General features: G+C 43.1%; 1 protein-coding gene across 1 annotated transcript in view; it reads left to right on the top strand.

Annotated features, from left to right (window-relative positions):
- Window positions 1-22,323, top strand: part of LOC119394022 (WD repeat and FYVE domain-containing protein 3) — a gene marked incomplete in the record, with an annotated part of 152,166 nt that overhangs the window by 5,344 nt on the left and 124,499 nt on the right. Inside the window, 8 exon segments of the mRNA XM_037661234.1 lie at window positions 4,421-4,544; window positions 5,534-5,808; window positions 7,981-8,173; window positions 16,749-16,935; window positions 17,479-17,645; window positions 18,420-18,475; window positions 19,212-19,358; window positions 19,449-19,546. Of these exon segments, the coding sequence (XP_037517162.1) occupies window positions 4,421-4,544; window positions 5,534-5,808; window positions 7,981-8,173; window positions 16,749-16,935; window positions 17,479-17,645; window positions 18,420-18,475; window positions 19,212-19,358; window positions 19,449-19,546 (1,247 nt within the window).

The raw sequence follows: 22,323 nt of genomic DNA, 5'->3' as shown, positions 1-22,323 counted from the left end.
TTTTTTACTGGGAGGGGGGGGGGGCACCCACGAAAAGTGAGTTCCTTCAGGGGGGCAGGGAGGCGGAGAACTTGCACGTTGTGTTTTAAATATGCTTCTTCATAGGGGGCAAAGGTGGGGCAGGCGGAAACGTTTTGGGGGCTGCTGCCCTCCCGCGTGCCCCCACTGGTGCCGCACCTGCTGTTCATGCCTCAGACGTGAAGCCTTGCTTGTGCAAAAAACTCAAGAATATACCGACAGCATCTGTAGGATGCTGAAACTCGTAATAAGCTCCACGTAGTTAGGCCGCACTTGAGGAATTAGCCATCTCCAGTGAGATCATGACGAAGGTCATTCTGCTGCGTCATCTCGGGATGAGGCACACTTATGGTACACACATTTACTCGCTGACTGAACCTTGTACATGAGGTAGGCGCGGGAAACTGCTGAGTGTCCTCTGCATCTTGCTGGAATGTCGTGAAAAATACATTTCCCTTTAGAATACAGACAGCATGTTTCACTACATGTGACATAGTTTGTGTGTATATTAGCCACCTAATCGATTTAGGCTTTTTAAATGACACTCATGCACTACACATTGTCTGCTAAAAAAAAAAAAAATATGTAACATGGCCTCTCAAGTTGCGATAGCATTTTTTTTTATAACAAGTCTCCAGGCCCTTGCCTTCAAGGGCTAAGGTGAGGCAGTAGTGCTACCTTTCCGATCACATTTCAGTACGTTATCCCTTTGCACCATATAACTTGACATGCACAGCTCACCTGACTAATTGTCATAATTTGAGTACTTATAGATTATGTGCCCTCTGTAGCAACTGACTTTTAGGTCTCTCTACAGCTGCCTTGTACCTACCCATTGTTATTTACCACACTGTTGAGTGTATCGTACAATTTCTTGGTGCTCTTTGGCCATCCTTTGCCCTTGCACCCTAAAACTCCATACATCATACATCATTACATACCGGCCCAACACTATAGCTAAAAGACCAAATTTTAAAAAGGATTGGTGCTTCCAACAATGCTCAAAGTAACCAGAACAGTTTGAATGTACAAGTGTAACATTCAGGAGACCCATTCGCTCAGATGAGTGTTTGGCAGGAATTAGAGCATTGCATGCCTATATGCTGTGCCTGTTCAGTCAGAATGTTTAAACTTGTTGAAGGTTCCCTTGAAGTGGCATGGCCATCTTCAAAGGAGAGGTGAACACTACATTGGCAAATATGCCGTGAATCCCACTAAATCACTAAATACGGGAAATGAGGTCAGCTCAAAAGTTGATAAGGTACTGCCGAGGAAGATTATAACACATAGTGACAAAAGGAAATAAGCTCAACAAGGTCATGGCATGTGACATAGCCGATAGAAAAACACTCATCTAGGCACAAAGCTAAAGTATGACATATCTGTGTGCCATTACTCTAAAAACAATATAACTACTTTGGTATTTAACATGGCAATGTCATCACCTAGTATACTGCATAGTAGAGTGTGCTGTGTGGTATATAAAATAATCTCTGAAGAACATGAAAAGGCAAGTTATGGTGTTGAATGGTGAGCTGTGTGTCAGCCAAAGAGTTAAGGTTGGCAATTTTGATGTGGCAAGTGGTAGGAGCTGGGCTAGGTGATGACCTTTGCAGATGAGCATTACATGTTCAACAGATAAGTGGTCAGGCAGCGAAATTGAAACGATCTGCTAGTGAAATTTTCTTAACTTTACTCTAGGGCACATGTTGAAAGTGCAGAATTGGAGCCAAGCAGTGGTCAAGTTGTGCCTGGTCAGCAGAAATGCTCAGATTAGTACCACGTTTGAATATTCATCTTTAAAATCTATTTGAGCAACAGTTTTTGTGTATACTTAAAGTTAATCATTTGAAAGTTCAGTAGTCACAAAGTGCAAAATTACTCGTGCACTGTGCCTCGGGTGTGTATTAAAGAACCTCAGTGGATTAAAAATCATCCAGAACCCTTCACTCTTGCATATATTGCGCACCATGAGTTCAAGGGGACATCTAACCTCTTCAATACACGCTTCGAAGTCTAAAATGGTTTTCCATTCCTTCCATTTGCACCACAAGTATGAGACAAGTAGAAGTACTCGAGAGAGAGGAAGAAATATGTATGCCTCAAGTAATGGATATGGGAAAAAGTGCTAGCCCTTTTGTGAACTGCATCTGTGCATTACTGTCAAATACAGGACATAAATGCTTTGTTTATTAGCTCACGTAGCAAGCTAAACCAAGCTGCATAGAGCAGCTACACACAGTCCTAATTGTGTTTGCTTAGCTTGCTTACACATCTATAAGACATGAAAGGGACTGCAGTCTGTTTCTGCAACTTTTTATCAATCATTAACGGCGTAGCAGTTCACTGTCACACTTGACATTAGTGACACCAGAGCATGCACTAGAATATTTTCATCTCCATTGATGTATTCATTGAAGTAGGTCAATGCTGTAGCATCATCCTGAATCTTCATGTGACTACATAGGAGCTCCTGTGAGGTGTGCTTTCATTTTCTGTTTATCTAAATGCTAGATTGAAAGGCAATTCCTGAGACTGCAGTAGCAGTAGTTACAGTAGTTACCATAATTCAATATTTTGGCTAGTTTATGGATATTTGTGGTTTAGTAAATAAATGGACACGAGAGAGAACTGATAAGTGAGCTTAGAGTGGCAGATAATCTGTGTAAAATGCTATTCTTTCTTCGGTTATCAGTCCTAGAAAACAAACACCAAACTTCCCATTTTGCTATTTAACGCTAAGGTTATGGCACCTATGACATCAGGCCTGTGTCATGGTTTCCACTGTATTTTCAAACATTTTGGTTCTTTTTTTTTGTATGAAGAATAAGTCGCCAACTTGAGTGTTGGTTACTTAGAATACAATATAGTACTTCTCTATTGCTTATCATATAACACCTAGCATATGCTACCAGTGTCTTCTGTATGACTGCTGGCTGGCACAGGAATTTCGAGGCAGTGGTGGTCTTTCGTTTTTTTCAGTCCTGTTTTGATTACTGATGTTTTGCCTTTGGTACATGCAGGCTATTCCCAATTCCATAACTGTAATCTGCTCATCAAGGTTAATGTGGCAGGTATCAAAAGTGCATAATATTTTTCAACAAAATCTTTTTAAACATTGAGTACAAATGTGACATACAAATGCTGCTAGCGCCTTTGCAAGCTTCTCTCTCTCTTTGTTATTGGAAGTGCACTCAAAGCTGTGCCATTCTCATGATGCCTACCTTGCTTTGCCCACCATTGCTCTGAGCTTTCGTCCTGGCTTGACCTCAAGGTAGTGTGGCGTGACCTCCGTCGCACTGCCTGACCTCGCAGGCCAGAACGTTGGCTCGTTGCTGTGAATCATTGTCACCACACAACACAAGCACCCTGTTGGTGACACGATTTCTTGGCTTATGCTTCTACTGGAGGTACTATATAGTCGTGACATCTATGGAAACCCTGCCAGCTGCCATTGTGTTTAAATGCATGTAGGAGAATTTGCACAAAATGGCAGAGATTTTGCAAAGTTGAAGAAAGCGAGGCAGTGTTATGAACAAAGCTAGAGACTCTTTGCTTATAGGCAGAATGACAATATTAGACTCATGTGTTCATGCCACTATCACTTAGCAACCAACCAGGCCCATTTTTGGTGTCCAAAAGCGTTTGAGTTTTAAGCCTAAAAAGAAACCTAAATTGGAGCCTGTATTAATGAATTACCTTTGTCCAGTACCACAAAAAAAGAAAGCCACTGCTATAACTGTAAGAGGAGTCTCTATAAGCCAGAAAGGAAAAAAAAACTAGGCAGGTGACGATGTTGTATTAAAGCTTCCACAGTGGGTCTTGTGAAGGTGTAATGTGCCTGCATGTGGCTTTTCTTTTTTATTTGGTAAAGATGGACAGCATTCTATTTTAAGGAATTTGTTGGCTAAACCTGGTATGATTTGAGATTTACTGTGCCATAGCAGCCAAATTGTGAAAAAAAAAACAACACTCAGATTCACAATGTTGCACTGACATACCAGTGATGTGGCTTGGTTGCGAAATTCAGTAAATGCAAAGTTTGGCCCTCATCTCTGCTACTAGTTGTCAACCTTTTACGATGAAATTATTGAAACAGTCATAAAATAATACTTTAACCTAAGCTGATTTATTGTTTCTCTTCAGTGTCTCTTTATGGTGTGTCAGCAGCAAATGCGCAGAGTTTAGATTTCTGGCTGGCGTTTGGTTTGGAGTTCACATGGGGCTTAACAGTCACTTCCGAGGCTGCCGGTGTTTGCTGGCTTTGCCATGTTTGTCTGTTTACTACTTTGAGCATTTTGTCATTAAAAGAATTTTTTCTTCTGTAAGTGGAGTTGGCAATTGTTTCGTGTGACCTTACTGTGCTTCCTTCCTTACAAAGGCTCCAACTTCTGTGTTTTAGGTATTTGAGAACAGCCCTGCTGCGGATATTATTGACAAATTCAGCGATGTGCTAGCATTCTCGAAGCTAGTTTCCAAGCTCATGGTTTCCGAGATACGGAGACGGGCTTCAAATCAAAGTACAGGTTGGTGTGGCCTCCTTGTATATATACCTTACATACCTTGCACAAGTATATTCCATTTGACAAGGTTTTTATGTGCCCTGTTGATCTTCAATAAAACTTCCTCTTGGGCTAGTTGGTGTTGTATCCCAGACGTCATATTTTTTAGCGCAAACAGGAAGAAAAAGAACGAATTTGCTGAGAAGAGAAGAAGACAGTGCACAGGGCAAGCGCTAAACATCAACTGGTTTTATTTAGAAAAAACCACGGAAAAGACAGATCATCTAAAGCGCATGCGCGCAGTCGTAGCATAGCTAATCGAACATCGACCTGAATAATCTGAACTCGTTGCCGTACAAATGTATAGACGTGTCACTAACACACTCTGTGCCCTTGCTCTTAATATGGAAAGCTTCCAGCAACTCCCTTCCCAAGGTATCACCACCCCTACCCAGAATCTTGATCTCGCTTAGCCGCGGTGCACACGTGCAGGCTGCGCAATGAACCGGTAAATGCGCATTACTACCATTTTTCAACGACAACTCATGTTCCCGCGCACGATCGTTGATGCACCTCCCGGTCTGACCTATGTAGGTCTTCCCACATGATAGTGGTATGGCATACACCACGCCTATTGCGCACCTCACGTACGGCCTGGCATGGTTCTTTTTGCATCCATGCTTCTCTTTTTCATCGCATACGCGTGCGCACATTTGTACGGCAACGAGTTCAGATTATTCAGGTCGATGTTCGATTAGCTATGCTACGACTGCGCGCATGCGCTTTAGATGATCTGTCTTTTCCGTGGTTTTTTCTAAATAAAGCCAGTTAATGTTTAGCGCTTGCCCTGTGCACTGTCTTCTTCTCTTCTCAGCAAATTCGTTCTTTTTCTTCCTGTTTGCGCTAAAAAATATGACGCCTGTTGATCTTATTGGTCATGTTTGCATGGATTTGTGTGTAATTGACATGCATACATTCGTGTCCCTCCCCTCCCGTCTCTTTGTATAACCCAGAGAGTGCGAGCAGTGCCATTGCACAATTCCTGGAAATTGAGAGCACAGAGGAGCAGAGCCGCGGTTGGATGCTGCTGGCCACCATGAACCTGCTGGCCAGTGGTGGGGCCCCACTGGTGGAGGTGATGACTTCGAGTGCATTGCCGTCTACGTTGGTCAAGTGCCTCTACCTGTTCTTCGACCTGCCACAACTGCGTGACCCTGACCGGCTGGAGCCCCACTGCGAGTTCACACCTCGTGAGCGCCGGATCCTGCTCCAAAAGGTGTTCGTTCAGGTGAGCATAGCACAGAAGTGCATGCCATTGGCATTGCACAGTATTTTATTCTAGCGCCTAAGTAAGTTCACTTGAAAGTTTTGACGGAAGTAATGTCCACTAATATATTGAAGTACTTAACTTTTGATAACTTCAAGTCCATAAAACACCATGCTTTTAAAAAAATCTCAATATATAAATGCAGCATGTTTCTCCATAATTTTAATATAACGAAGTTTCACTGTTGCCACAAAGGAGGACCGTGGCAATAAATTGAAGAAGCTTCTGCTGGTGCCAGGAGTTAAATGGTTGATTTAAACATAGTTTTCTTGCGAATGCACATTTCAAATTGTGCGCTGTGTGACAGCGAATGGTCGCAAAGCAGAGCAGCACCTTTTCCAGCTATGGCTGTGGGCAAGGGTTCACTTCAGTGCTCTTTTCTTTGCCTTTTGATCAGCGGAGTGGGAGAGCGTGGGGAAACCCTTGTGTATCATATCACACATTCTACATAACATAGTTTTGTTACATAATTGTTATTCCACGTTGAGCACCTCACTTGCTTTGTGGCAAAGCCTGATTTCGGTGCTTTTATTGTTGTTGTTGTGAGGTAACTGACGAGCATTTAGTTGCCATTGAGGCGGTAGCACAACAACCTCTCCCTTATCAAGCAAGTGATCTCGATTATTCAGGGAACCGATGTTGATGACAAGACTAGTATCTTGCAAGCGATCTCAATCAATGTGAAAAAGGATCTAATCGCTTGTTTTGAGACAACACTGAGCTCTCTCTCCATGATGCCTGAGGCTTGCTGAAGAAAAGAATAAATTCCGAGTGAAAGCACTCAAAACTAGCATGCGCCTTTTCGTAACACAAATAAAGCTTTTTCAGTGAGTGCACTGCTGCAACAAGTTTTAAGTAGCCGATTGACACTTTTGGGCTGCTTGCAGTTATGCGAGCGTTTTGTGATAAAAACCAACTTACAAGATCTCTTTTTTAACCAATGCATCGTGACGACCAAAGTTTGTGGCGCTGACCAGATCATGCTCTTTTCTTCATATGTAATGCATGCATGTGTGCAGTGTTGCAAAACAGAAAACGCGGACTCCGTAATAAAGGGTCCCATAATGCCTTAATGCAATTTTAAACCAAAGCTTTTTTTTGTTTGCGTGGCATGTGATGGGTTTCGATGTTGCACGTTTATTGGACTTAGTGTAGGGCAAGCAGTTGGGTGAACATAGCATTTGCCGTCGTGCCACATTGGCCAAAACCTCTACCTAATTTTGATGGCAAACTGCACTCGCAGAGTGGGCAAAATAGCTTAGCTTGCCCATTGTGCTGGGCCTGTGCTGGACCTGTGCTGGGCCTGTGCTGGGCCTGTGTTTTCCATGGGCCATATTCAGGGAACTGTGAATATGGCCCATGGGAACTGGAACTGTCACTGCAACATTAAATTATTAATAAAGCTGCTGGCTTTCGGGTTTAACAATTACGAGATTGGTAGTTTTATAATATTGAATTTAATTTTTTTACTTACTGACTTATTATTCAGACATAATTTGTAGCCCTTTACATGTAAAAATGAATACATCGGCGCCTACACTATGCATAAAAGGTCAAATTTCAGTATAACAAAGTTTCAATATGAAGTGAATTGCTGACTTGACAGACTTCATGTTGAGATTAGTTTGATGTTTGTTCCTTGATATGAAATAATCGGGAATTATTCCACCCATGCAGGTTTCAGCTTAACTGTTCCAGCTTGCTAGCATCTAGCCTTTTAATTCATCATAATAATAGTTCACTCTGCAGGAGGGCCTTGCATGAGCCTCACTTTATTTGCACAAAAGCAAAAAGCTTCTGTGTTGACCTTGCTAGATGCATTATGTTCGTTCTGTCTTCACTTTGGTACAGTTGTAACATTTCATAATGTTCACTGTTTGATTCTTTAGCTGCTTTGATGTTCTCTTAGCACTCACAGGAAGAAACAATTCATCTTGAATGAGCAGTGGTGCCTGTAAATGGTGGCACACTGATGTATTCAGTTGAGCAACTGACGCAATGCTTGTTACTCTCTTAGCTTTGAAATTTCGCCTTTAAATTATGCTCACAAGTTTGCTAGTTGAAGATTTGGCTTCATTACTCGCATCTTGTTCTCCTGTGCTGTCATATAATATGTTGCCATGTCTCGTGCAGGTCTTAGTGCGGCTGTGCAGCCACCCTGCTCCTGCAGAGGAGTTGGCACGGAAGGACGACCTGACGCTGCTTTTCAGCGCCATTACCACCTGGTGTCCACCGTACAACAATGTGTGGCGCAAGAGTGCCTCTGAAGTGCTCATGACACTGTCTCGACATGGTCTCACCGCTCCTGTTGTCAATTACATCCACAGTGAGTGACCTCGTCATGCTCTTCTTGGTATGGTTGACACGTTTGGCTGAAAATTATCAATGTGAATGCAGCTGCCCAAGAAGATCAAAGTTCTACCTTTGTCATGTCCCCTATGGCAGTATTGGCCCACACTACATGCAGTTAAGCATGTCTTGTTGAAGCTCTCTGGAATAAATTGTTCAGGTTTGTCCAGAGTGAATCGCCTATAGCTGACTCATGTGAAAGCAACTATTAAAATTTCATTATTTTTGGACGTTACCTGTCGCAAAGTACCATAATATACACTTTGGAAATTTAAAATAATGTCAGATACCTTTTCCTATTTTACCTATTTGATTCGGGAATTAAATAATTTTACTCCTTTGCATGATTGTGGCTGAAACTGAAGAAAATAATCTCTGCTTGGTCTGAATTGGTCAATTATTGATGCTAACATATGAACAGTAGGAATGAGTTCCATTAATGTTGAAAGCCTACATTGAAAGTCATGCTGTTCTTTACAAAAAAGATTATTTTTTTTTCGAGAAAGGTTGTAATTTGTTGACACAGGAAGTGTTCCGTGTAAATAAATAAATAAATATGGTGCACCAGCCACTCAAACACCCTTTGTGAGCCAACAAAGCACCATGCTGAGCATTTTGCAAATTTGCAAGCTGTATAATGAACAGACTTGCAAATGCCATTGCCATTAATGAATGTGCCACATTGATTGCACCATACTGTAGCATGAAGGAAAGGCGTGCTACATAGAGGTGTGCGAATATTCGAAATTTCGAATATTTTTCTAATAGTGTTTGCTATTCGATTCGATTCGCACTGAAATTTTACTATTCGCACTATTCGAACTTCCCAAAAACAAATGCAGTCAACGTCCGGTTGAAAGTGACCCCTTCAGATTTTCAATATACTTCACCTCATTACAATCTTGTATTGCGGCAAAGCTGCCTTTCAAGCTCCGTTACGGTCGAACAAGAGACAGTCAACGTCTGATTGGAAGCGGTCTTTAGATTTTCAATATGCTTCACCTCCTCACACCCCCGTATTGCGGCAAAGCTGCCTTTCAAGGTACGTTATGGTCGAACTTAGCCAAGAGACAGTCAACGTCCGTTTGAAAGTGGTCCCTAAATTTTCAATATGCTTCACCTCATCACACCCCCGTATTGCAGCAAAGCTGCCTTTCAAGCTCCGCTACGGTTGCAAATGTATTAACTCAAGAAAACGCTGGTTCCAATGTGGAGATGAAAGATGTGGCAGAGTTGGGGGCTCATTTAATGCTGTTTCGGACCTGAAATTTGTGCAGGAAGTCCGAAAAATCGGACGCCGAATCTTTTTAGCATCCAAAATTTCAGATGTTCTTATATATCGACGTCTACGAGGCAGATTTGGAACTCCGGACTTGAAGGGAGCACACCCTTGTCTGCCACATCAGTTGGCCTTCCACAGCAGTTGAAAGAGGAGGAGAGGCTGAGGAAATGGCATCTCTGCCTATCACGTGTAAAGTGTTGTCGGCAGCACTTTGGTTGCACCAAATCATGTACACAAATACAATTCGGCCTCTACATTGCCTCACTCTTGATAAGAAAGACAACTATGAAATATGACCCCACCAGCGCTTCATCAACCTAGCGAAAAGAAGCACTTTCATGTTGCTATCTCACAAGAACACACTTAGGGATTCTCTGCAACTTTTTCTGTAATTTCACTTCGAATTATTTGAAAAATGTTTGAGAAATATTCGAAAATTATTCGAAATTATTCGATTCGATTCGCACTCAATCTTTATTATTCGAATTCGCTTCGCACCCAAAATTTTGCTATTCGCACAGCTCTAATGCTACATGCTGATCCAAATTAACATGCATACAGCACGAGAGTCATAATTTTGCATGTGTCTATGTAGACGGCCTACACTGAAACTAACGGTACCATGTGTTCCATGATGTGAGAACTAGCTTGTAGTAGTTTCATTTGCATGAAAATGAATAGAATTTTCTGAATGATGTGAGCTTTGGCAAATTTTGTCTGTATTATTGGCAGCAATTTCCTATTTACTATTCTTTCACATCTTTGATGGCACATTTCTATACATACTGTATAAAGTTGATGAACAATTATGTAGACTTACAAGTGGCTGTAGAAATGTCTAAATAAAAAAGAGTCCACAAAAGGAGAAAAGATGATCAGTTGCATTTCATAGTGATTGCTGCACTTCATAGTGGAAGTGGCTCAAAGAATTAGCTTATGTTTCTCTTGGTTGTGTTTTGTTGATATAGTACTGCTTAGTTGGAGCACCGCAATGGTCAAAGCCGCAGGGCTGTTTGACATTCATTTGTCGTGAAATGCAGATGCATGTGCTAGATTAAAGGGCTCGACAGCCAATTTGTATGGTACCTGTTTTCTTTAGTGTGATGGAAAGCTTGCTGGTTAGAATGTCAATTCACGGAATGGTAATGCGGAAAACGTAGTGAAAGATTTATAATCGTAATTTTTCTATCTGCGGCGACTGCAAAGTTGTACACACAACAACACATGCTACAAACAGTGAGTGGTGAGTGCAGCGGTTGTTCATGTTTGTGTGCTGCGGTTTGCTGAGCATGCGTGCGTGCACTCTGCGCACATGCGCCGTGGCTCGAAATGTTGCACTAGTTGACACAAATCCAGCGCCGCTTCTCAGTGTCAACTCCTTTATCTCATAAGCAGCACAGAATAGAGTGGCGATGGATAATAATATACATACTCTAATTTTGAGTCCTCATTCTGGTGTACATGAAACCATCATACTACGTACAGCAAAGTGAACGACTTCATAATCCATATTCAAGGCTCTTACGCTATGCTGCTCGGCATACTGGTTTCTTGTGACTTTTAAGCCCAATTTAAAAATATAAATTCGACTCGGTTCGTGAGAAAGATGCTTGAATCTGTCACTATTATTCACAGTCTTTTCATTTCCACCAGGATGTAATCACGCATTCCAGCCAGGTGTCGGTCCCTTTAACAGTGCAACTTAGTCATCATGATGCACAGGTCTAGTTTAGAGCTTTTTGCCTGCATGTAAACATAGGCCATTGGGTCCAGTAAGTGCCCATAGTAGGCGAGTTCATGGAACATGTACAGTTGAACGTGGATATATTGAACTTGCTAAAAAATGGGAATTAGTTCGATATATTGAATAATTCGGTATAAAATTATAAAGAATTTATTGCATTTTTGGTGCGAATTTCGAATGCGCAAGTTAGCTTCATGGCACTGCTTCACGATAATGTAAGAAAGACTCCTTCACAGCAATACGCCCGAATATTTATTTTGTATTTTTTCACAGTTTGGCAGTTCATGATGCGGGGTTTTATGCAAGAATGAGTTATACGCAAGGAAATATGGTATCAATGTGAATAGCGTCTGGCACCAGAAGCCTCTAGTCTGCCTTGGTCCTAGTGTCGGCCTTGTTTTTGAGTATGATACTAGGCGTGCTTCTTAGGATGCTGCACGCAGAGGCGATGCAAGGCTTTTTTTCCCACGTTCGACTGTATTAATTATCACCAGCTCTGCGGAGAACAGCATGGCTTTTTCATTTTGCGGCATTTATCGCGTTAACAAAAGGAGCGAAGAAGCGAATGGTGACCCTGCATGATGGGCCAGCTGGCGCGACGCTGAGGAATCGGGAGAAAGCCCGTGATGGCAAGTGGTAGTTTCTGCTTGCTCCGCGTAGCGCTGTCCTAATCACACCGCATGCTCTCCTGAATGTTTGTGGGAAAGTCGCCTTCCTTGACAAAAAGCGATATGCTTGTGATGGAAAGGCAACCATTTGGGGTGTTTCGCGCTGCCTGATGTTCACTATATCAAGTGTTTTGGCTGTTTTTGTTCGATGTAGTCATAGATTTTCCTATGCATTGACATTGAAACATTGCCATGTTCGAAAATAGTTCGATATAGTCAGGCTTGACTGTCGGGCTGCTTGATCGGCCCGGATCCCAATCTCCACTTCTCTGGCCACCAGTTCAGCTCATTCACATAATCTCTCTTGATACAAACGTAATAGCGGTGAACATTGTGTGACAGCTTGCCACTTGACACCTTGTTAACTGGGGGCAAATTTTTGTCACAGCTATATTGCCTATGCTGATAGGCCAAAGCAGCATTGAATCATCAGGATCCGGTGATAAAAGTTGCAGTTTGGTGACAAGTCGATGTAAATCTCCTAGTAGTTGCCATCACGGCATTCTGAAAGCTGAGAAACCACCTTACTGACCAAGTAGGGTGTATAAGCAGCAACCTATATGGCAGTAAAATCATGCAATCAGCTAGAGTGGCCAGATAGTTTGACTTCCTGGCGACTTCCTGGCCAAACTAACTGGTGGTGGCTCAAGGGTGCTGCTCACGACTGTAGTTTTCAGACAAAAAGCCATGCTGCTAACATCTGTGGTCACCACTGGCTTTATGGGGAGGTCAGTCAAATCATCTACAGTTTATTAAAGGCTTCGAAAGCAGGCTGTTGGCTCTAAGGAGAAATGAAATGGTGACAATGCCTCAGAATTGAATGTGCTGTTCCAAAGTGGGCTTCATTCTCTTGCATGTGCTTCGCGTGCTGTTGGAGCTGACAGTAGTGGGGCTGCCGAGTTGTGTGGGGAATGTTGTGGAGTGCGAGGATATCCAAATACTCATGCATGTCCCGAAAACTGCACTTTCTTTTTGTACCAAAGTACCAAGTTACTGCTCTGAAGTGTTGTTTTTCCTACCCTGAATGGGATTTTTTCTGTGCCATAAAGAGAAAGTTTAGCAGCAAACTTTTTTTTAGAGCTGTGCGAATAGCAAAATTTTGGGTGCGAAGCGAATTCTAATATTAAAGTGTGAGTGCGAATCGAATCGAATATTTTTCGAATATTTCTCGAATATTTTTCGAATACTTCGAAGCGAAATTGCAGAAAAAAAGTTAGAGAGGGTTCCTAAGCATATTTTTATGAGATAGCAACATGAAAGTGTTTCTTTTCGCTAGGTTGATGAAAGACTGGCGGGGTGGTGTTTCATAGTTGTCTTATCAAGAATGAGGCAATATATAGGCCAAATTCTATTTATGTACATGATTTGGCGCAACCAAAGCGTTGCCGACAACACTTTACACGTGAAAGGCAAAGATGCCATTTCCTCAGCCTCTCCTCCTCAACTTCTCGCGAAGCCCAACTGATGTGGCAGACAAGGGTGTTTCAAATCCGGTGTTCCAAATCTGCCTCCTAGACGTCGATATATAAGAACATATGAAATTTTGGATGCTAAAAAACTTCGGCGTCCGATTTTTCGGACTTTTTTCCGAAATTTCAGGCCCAAAACAGCATTAATGAGCCCCCAACTCTGCCACATCTTTCATCTCCATGTTGGAACGAGCATTTTCTTGAGTTAATACATTTGCGACCGTAGCGGAGCTTGAAAGGCAGCTTTGCCGCAATACGGGGGTGTGATGAGGTGAAGCATATTGAAAATCTAGGGACCACTTCTAATCGGACGTTGATGATGACAAACTTTATTTATGTACAGGCAAAGCGCCTGTGGATTGCCCTGTAGGGGCCTTGCTGATGGTCACGGCTCTTAGTCCAGGGCTCCGCTGGCTCTTGCCATCCGCTTTGCTCTCTGAACAAGCCTGATCTGGTCGTCGAGGGCCGGGCTGGACAGCAGTGCCTCCCATTGCTCACATGAGGTGTTCATGTTGTGATGTTCGAGGTTGTGTAGTGTGCACTTCCACGTAATGCGGTACGGGGTTGGTGTGGCCCCGCACCATGGGCATTCATCCCTGTAAGGTGTGGGGTGCATGCGGTGTAGTGTGTGTAAGTTTTTGTAGGTTCCGGTTTGGAGTCTACGCCATGCAATGGCCTCCTTCGTCGCAAGCTTTTGATGAGGTGGTGATACCGTAGGCGTCGCCCTCTGTGGTAATTCAGTATTGTGGCATACTGGAGGTCAACTGGCTCCGGGTCCACTGCAGTCGACGTAAGGAGCGCTCGTTTGTGTACGAAGCCTTGAGCTGCCCGGTCGGCGTGCAGGTTACCCGTGATGCCAGAGTGGCCTGGTATCCATATGACGGTCTGTATGTAGGAGTCGTCCTTGCCTTCCCTTGGTATTTGTGCAAGGACGTGTGCCGCAGGCACACCAATTCTGCCCTGCAGGAAGTTCCTGCAGGCCTGCTGGGAGTCTGTAAGTATTGTCAGCGGCTTGTTTGCATGCAGGCCTTCGCGGATGACAAGTGCGATGGCCAGCTGTTCGGCTTCTGTGATCTTGCAAGGGCGGACAGATGCTCCAGAGGTTATGTGGCCTCGGCGGTCGCATACCGCTGCCACTGCTCCTTTAGTCGTCGTCCCATACATGGCGGCGTCCGTAAAACGGGCTGTAGTTTGGAATTGATAGGTTTTCTGGAAGTATTGGGCCCTTGCTCTCCTTCTGCCGCCGTGTAGGTTGGGGTCCATGTTGCGTGGTATTGGGCCAACGTGATAGCCCTCCCGGACATGACGAGGTATCTTGCAGGTTTAGTGGGCTCTCGTTGTCGAGGCTTGGAATCCTAGGGTTTTTAGGACCTGCTGGCCCGTGCGAGTACGCTCAATTCTCTGTTGTTGTGAGACGTGAAGGGCTTCAACAAGTTCGCTGAGGGTGTTATGAAGCCCCAGTGCCGTCAATTTCTCAGTGGATGTACTCGTCGGCAGACGGAGAGCAGTCTTGAATGCCATTCTCAAGAGGGTGTCGGCCTGTCTGGTCTCAGATTGTGTGAGATTATAATAAGGTAGGCTATATGTTATTCGGCTAACCACCAGGCTTCGAACAAGTCGAAGGGTGTCTCCTTCCTTCATCCCTCTTTTCTTAGATGTCACGCGAGATATCATGCGTGATATAGCCTTGACGCTGGTTTGGAGGAGCATAAGGGTGTGGGTGGCTCGTTGGTTACTCTGCAGCCACATGCCCAGGATCCTGATCAATGGTTTCTCTGGTGTGAGGTTTCCATTGAGGTATACCTCAAATTTTTGTGATGGGTCTGTGGAGGCTGCGTGGTTACATCTGCTTCGCCATACACGTAAGATTTCAGATTTGTCTGGGGAGCACTGTAGACCCCGCTGGCTGACATATTCTTGGATGATGTGAGCTGCAGTTTGCAGGCGCTCTTCCTTTTCAGCGAGTGATGCTTTTGTGGTCCAGAGTGTCATGTCGTCTGCATAGAAGGCATGTCGATCCCACTGTTGCCGGTTGCCCACCGGTTTCTGTAAAATTGGGCACAAGCGCTCCCCGCCTGGCACTTTGACTTCTATTCACGGGGAATGGCGCTTGGGAAAGGAGCCTGCGCCAAAAATCCCATCAAAAGACGATCGTGAGCACAACACGGAGACCCACTCGAGCGAAGGGATCGAGTGGCTCTGTGGCGGTCTGTCTTGCCACTACGTGTGCGCGCAGCTGTTGAAATCGGACGTTGACTGTCTCTTGGCAAAGTTCGACCGTAACGGAGCTTGAAAGGCAGCTTTGCACTAATACCGGGGTGTGATGAGGTGAAGCATATTGAAAATCTAGGGACCACTTTCAATCGGACGTTGACTGTCTCTTGGCAAAGTTCGACCGTAACGGAGCTTGAAAGGCAGCTTTGCCGCAATACGAGAGTGTAATGAGGTGAAGCATATTAAATATCTGAAGGGGTCACTTTCAATCGGACGTTGACTGTATTTGTTTTTGGGAAGTTCGAATAGTTCGAATAGTAAAATTCCAGTGCGAATCGAATCGAATAGCAAACACTATTAGAAAAATATTCGAAATTTCGAATATTCGCACACCCCTACATGTTTTTTTGTTTTGCTCCAAAAGACCAAGCGCCATTTCCTTAAACATGTTGCATGCATTTACGGAAATGAGATAATATTTATACAACCGTTCCTCTCTCCATTTATTTTTTTTATTTCAGGAATCAGAAACATATACTGCCTGTGCTCGAATATTGAAATTTTAAATATTCATGTTTAGTTCGATTAAGAAATTCTGCTATTCGAACATCCACAGGAAAGCATGTGTGCTGCTTTGGGCAATGTTTGTACACAATTTTACCTGTGGGTAATCAGCATGGGGTATTGAACCCATGACCTCCAACCGTCAAAGAAAACACCCAACCAAAAGCCTTGATGACTACTAGATTGAGTATCATATTTATCACAGACTATGTCCTCAATTTTCTCTAGTTTTTATTTATGACAATGCATAAAGTTGAGCTGCCTTTTCTTTCTACTTTAATAAATGGTCACTTGACCAAAGCCATAATTTTAGGTTGTGTACTGATGGCGTGCAGGGCTCTGTAAGTCGCTTTTGAGGTGGCACGCTGAGTGTGAGTGTTAGTGTGTGGTTTGTGTGTTTATTTTAACCTTACTTATGTTTTGTTCATGCCTCATCATCTCATCTGGAGTTGTGCCAGGCCTTCTCCTAGGCTAGCCCGTACAGATATTTAACATTCACCTTTTCTGTCTCTCCGACGGCATATAAAATGTCCGGTGATCTTGTTTTCCAAAACCTGTTGTATTTGTCGTTCCGTCCTAAATGCACTTTATAACGTCTGTCTCTTTTGCAGGCAAAGGTTGTGTGGCCCTGTGTGTAGAAAATGTGCAGCGAGTGCAAGAACTTTCCCCGTTAGAAGTTGTAGAAATGTTCGTCACCATTTTCTGCTTCCTGAAGGATTCAAGTGAAGTTTCGCAGTTGCTTCTTGATGACTTCCGATCTTGCCAAGGATACGTGTTCCTCTCTGAATTTCTCCTAAGGTAAAATGCATGTTGAATATGTATTTGATGATAGTTGCTTGATGTAAATGTCACTTTCCTTTGTTGTGTTTTTATTCAGCATTGCTTAAATGAGGAATATGATAGGCTGTGACACAGATTTTTTTCAGCAACACACATTTCAGTAAATGTGCGTCTTATTATAAAGGCATAATAAGTTGGTGTACGGGTGTGTCCTGCCCAAATGTAAACTGCTTGTGTTTTTTAAAAAAATTGTTCTATTTGGCTTTTGCAGTTTTGCTTAAAATATGAAAGTTTCCTATTTGCTCGAATACTTGCAAAGCAGCTGCTTTGAGCTGCTTTTACTAGCTCTAATTATGTTTGATTTTGTTCAGTTCAACTACTCTGAGTTATCTTTGGTGAGAGCTCACAGAATATGATATCGAAATTTGTTTTAAAAAGTATACTGCTGGTGTATTTCTGTACCAACTACATAATATTCGTTTTGTCTTAAAATATGAAAACTGTGCACGTCCATCAGAGTTTGTGGCCGTCTGTATTGAAGGCAGAAAATATGAATTTCAGACTGGAGCAAAATAGCTCTCAGGAAGCTTGTGAAGCACTGAGAAACCTTGCTGTACTAATGACATCGCTCACTACTTGTGGCTACTATGAGCTGAAGCCTAGCCAAGCCAGCACAGGTTCACTTTTCCAAATCCCCGGTTTTACGTTACCACAGCCGTCTGGCAAAGGTATGTGAAGCTTTTTTTTTTTTAGCTTTTCATAATGTTTCTGGGGGGAAAAAAAACAAAAGAGAAATGATCTTAGAACTTGGCCTGCCCATTTACTTTCTTCTTCCATAGCTTTGGTTAGGCAGTTGAATTTTGTTATTTTGACATTTGTTAATTGGAGTCAGTCTTAAACATAGCTTTGTCCAAAAGCACCAAAAGACTTCCATACTCTAAAGCACTTCCTTTTTTTCATACTTATGAATAATGGAAGTTGATACTTATGAATATGACTTGCTGAGAGAGCTCAGGTTAAACATGCGCAGCGTGCATTTTGATTGTGAAATCACAAATGTGACTTTTCTTATGCTTCTGCATGTGCAGAAGTACTGTTACATTTTTCACAGTAGTTACATAAATTTGGTCGTCTCATATTGGTGTTTACGGCTTCGGCTTGCTCTAGGAGGGTGTTATTTAGCATTGCTAGAGCTGTACAACCATTGATGGAACCTGACAGCCATACAAGTAATAAAGAAAAAGGTTAACATTGATAAAGGGGACAATTGAAGCTATTCCTTGGTCTCCTAGGCTCCAAGGCTGTTTGGCTAGGTCAATAGTTTATGATGCGTTCTGAAGAAAAATATGAGTTAGTGTTGCTTAGCTGCTTGGATCAGCATCGAATGGTGCAGTTTGGTTGGATACTGCTGAGTGCCTATTTCAGCAATTTTCACTCGGATGAATGTGGTATACATATTTGTGAAATTCATGGGAAATACACGCGTCTTCAAACTTTTACAGGTACAAGCGTCAGAAATATTCAAGCATTCCAAGTGCTTCAGACTGTTTTTCCAAAAGTGAGTGTGGAGCATGATTATTTGTGTGCATGGCACTTGCCGTGGCTGTGAAATATCTAGAAGAGAGAGCTATTATTAATGATCTTAATGAAAGTCTGGCGGCATGTCATTCACAACTCCTCTCTTAGCAGGTTTAGAATGAGCTGGAAAGTGATGTTGTATAGCTATATCTTCAGTTCTATAGAGACAGTGATATAGTTCTCCATGTCCTGTGAGATGATTATGCACTAGGCCTGAAGTTTTGACTCTTACATCTTGATCAGCAATATACCTTGCCTAAAGAATGTACTGACCTTCCTACTAAGCATTCATAAATATGCTGGTCAGTGTAAATGTGCACATAGAGGAGTTAATATATAATGTCTCTGTTGTACTCACCTTGTGTTCCTTTGTGTTTTTCATTATATAGTGTCAACTTAGTGCAGCCCTAATATTGTTGAGATTTAGGCCTCACCTTTGTTTTGGCTATTGAATACAGAAGTTTCCTGGTCAAAAATATATGAGATGTCATGAAGAACAACTCCGAATCATTATGATGGGCATTTCTGCATTTATTTCATGAAATATTACGCAGCTAGTGGCCTGCCTGATGTCTAATTGTGCATTACATCAATGTCACATTCGATGACCGCACTCATATGCGTATGTTTGTAGAAAGTAACAGAATTGTACTGCTTAAATGCATAGTACACTTGAGCCACTGTGGTTTTTAATGTTTTATTATTCTTTTCTACAGGCTCAGACCGTTCACTTGTCATCCCTGCTTCTTGATGCCATCAGCACCATCTATCATTCGGACAAAGCAAATTACTTCATTCTAGAGTCCAGCCATCCTTTGTCACACTTTTCTGAGAAGATCCATCTCAAAACTTCAGAAATACAGGTTTGTTTGCTAGCATGTTCTTTTCTGCTTTCTTTGTGTGTGTTTGAAGTGTGCTAGGTATACAGTTAATGTCTCTTTTACTCCTTACAGGAAAAGTTCTTCAAGCTTCTGGAGTTCATTGTCATAGACCTGAAGTTTGTTCCTTGCAAAGAACTAATCAGCCTTAGCATCCTTCTGAAAACTAACAGGTATTGCATTCATTGTGATGCAGCATGATAAGCATGCCACTTACAGTTTAAAAATTATATTAGACAATTTGATAAGGCAGTGCGAATATTCAAATATGAATGAAGTTGCTGGTGCCATGATGGCTTAGCGGCTGTAGTATTGAACTGCTCTGCACGAGGGTACGATTCTTGGCTTTGATGGTCACTTTTTGAAGGGGGTGAAATAAAATTAAATAAAACCCATGTACAGTGGTACTTGTTTAACTTCAAAGGGACTGGAAATTTGTTTGAATAACATTATTAATAATAATAATAATAATATCTGGGGTTTAACGTCCAAAAACCACGATATGATTATGAGAGACGCCGTAGTGGAGGGCTCCGGAAATTTCGACCACCTGGGGTTCTTCAACGTGCACCTAAATCTAAGTACATGGACCTCAAACATTTTCGCCTCCATCGAAAATGCAGCCGTCGCGGCCGGGATTCGATCCCACGACCTGTGGGTTAGCAGTCGAGCACCATAACCACTAGACCACTGTGGCGGGGTGCATTTGAATAACATTGTAGTTCAAACTAAGAGAGCCCTCATAAATATAGCGTCCAATGACCTGCATGGTACCATGTGCTAGTGTAAACTAGTGTAGGCCTTACTATGCATTCCTGGATGGGCAATGCCTGTGCCACCTTCCCATGTACGTACCAGTTGGAGGTGGGAGGAGGTGGTTAGGTGGGGACACAGTGTTAGATATATACACTTTAGGTCAGGACACTCACTAGACACGATCGACGAGATAAAGTAACAACGCCGAGCGCCCGTCGGTCCGCTGATGGCAGTGGATACCTGTCGGCGGGATGACGCAACTTCAAGACAAAAATGCGTTGCCTTAGCAACTGGCGTATCGCAGGAAACTTAAATTTCCTAGTCGGCGAACGCAGCTATGACACGCCAGCAACTACAGCTGGAAATGCATGTCGCGTTTTTTGCGAGCAAAAAACGCGGCATGTGGCGGACACCGGCGTTGCCACTGACCACGTCGGTTGCTACAGCAACGGTACAGAAAGCATTTTCTCTTTTTAAGTTACGTCTTCCTGCCTATAGATACCCGCTGCCGTTGCCGAACCAACATATGCACTCTGTTGTTACATTATCTGTTTCAACGCGCCTTGCATGCAAGCCAAGAAGTGTCCCCACCTAAAGAGTATATATCTTACACCGTTAGTGCAGACACGGGGCCTTTTAATGGAAAGATTAAAAGGGTGTTTCTGTTTTGTATGTTGTAGTGTAGGCTGAGCACACACACCTTAGAATAATTTAGTCCATGCTTCTATTTGCATTCGATTGTAAAATACAGTATTCAAATTTGTCGAATGTTCATTTTAAATGTAAAAGGTAAAAACACACTTATTGGCGTCCAAGAGAAGACAGAACGATGGATGTGAAGTTTGTTTCGAATGATTCTTTTGTAGAATACCTGTAGCTGTTGTACAGGGGCAGAAGTTCCTAAAGAGGTGCACAGGATACATAATTTCCAATTTTAGTGTCACTGATCCCATTAATCGGGTTGGCAATCGCCGGATGGATTCTAAGGGTTGGCGTCACGGCCCTTCGAAAACGCACCACTAAAGCGCGGACAATTAAGAGTTGGTCCTTTGGTGCGCCAGCGAACGCCGGTTGTGGTCCAAAGACCGAGTCAGAGCCGAGAGTCGATAACGCAAACGAAAACGAAATATATTCTCGGTTAAGGCAATATACAAATATCGCAAACACATGCACACTTGGCTGGTACCAGTTACAGCTTCACAATACAGTAGAATCTCGATGATACGAATCCCGCGGGGTCACGAAAAATATTCGTATTAGCCGAAATTCGTATCACCGAAACACATGTAAAACTAGCTAAATTAACAGTCAGAGGCAAACTCATTTTTAGGAACACATAAAAAAACATTTATTTCTTGCAGAAAAAATCTCTAATGTCTTTCTGCTTCTTTTTTTTCGCGAAGTCACTCAGCAGACTTCTTTGAAATCCGTAAAAACGCGTGCACGTGTCGTCGCTGATTTCATCAGCGGCCATAGCACGCCTCAGGACGTCGAGCGCGTGCAGCGTTTCAGCCGCCGGTGGTAGTCCTTCACCATCGCCCTCGTCTATGTTGTCGCCATCATCGCTGGAATCGGCAACCTCGCATGTGGCCTCCTCAACAATATCCTCCACCGTGCGCGCACCACAAGTGGCGAGGTTGTCATCCGCCGTGCAGAAGTCTTCAGCTGTACACCCAGCATCAAGCAGTTCCCAACCCTCAATTGGCTCTTCCTGCTCTGAGGGCACCTCTTCGGAACTCCTGAAGAAGCCGCATTTCGCAAAGCAGTTTGCTATGGTAGTCGGCGTTACTCGATCCCAAGCCATAGCGATAAAATGGATGGCGTCCAGGAGGCTTATCCGCAGGTCGCCTTCGTGTTTTCTGTCAATATTGGCAAGTAGGCGGCGCACAAGAAGGCCCTTGAAATGATGCTTGAGGTTTTTTATTATTCCAGCGTCAAGCGGTTGCAGGTGCGTCGTCGTGTTCGCGGGCAAAAAGATCAGTTTGACGTTTTGAAGCGTTACTTGCCTCGGGTGGGCGGCGCACTGGTCAAGAATCAAAACAATCTTCCGATTCTTGCAGGCCATCCTTCTGTCAAGGAGCGACAGAAATTCTTCGAACAGGGCCGCCGTCATCCACGCCTTTTTGTTTGCGCGATAGACGCACGGCAAATGGCTCTCGCGCTTGAAACACCGAGGCTTTTGGGATTTGCCAAT

This window comes from Rhipicephalus sanguineus, chromosome 1, assembly GCF_013339695.2.
Source record: "Rhipicephalus sanguineus isolate Rsan-2018 chromosome 1, BIME_Rsan_1.4, whole genome shotgun sequence".
Taxonomy (NCBI): domain Eukaryota; kingdom Metazoa; phylum Arthropoda; class Arachnida; order Ixodida; family Ixodidae; genus Rhipicephalus; species Rhipicephalus sanguineus.
This window is presented reverse-complemented; position numbering and strand designations above follow the sequence as displayed.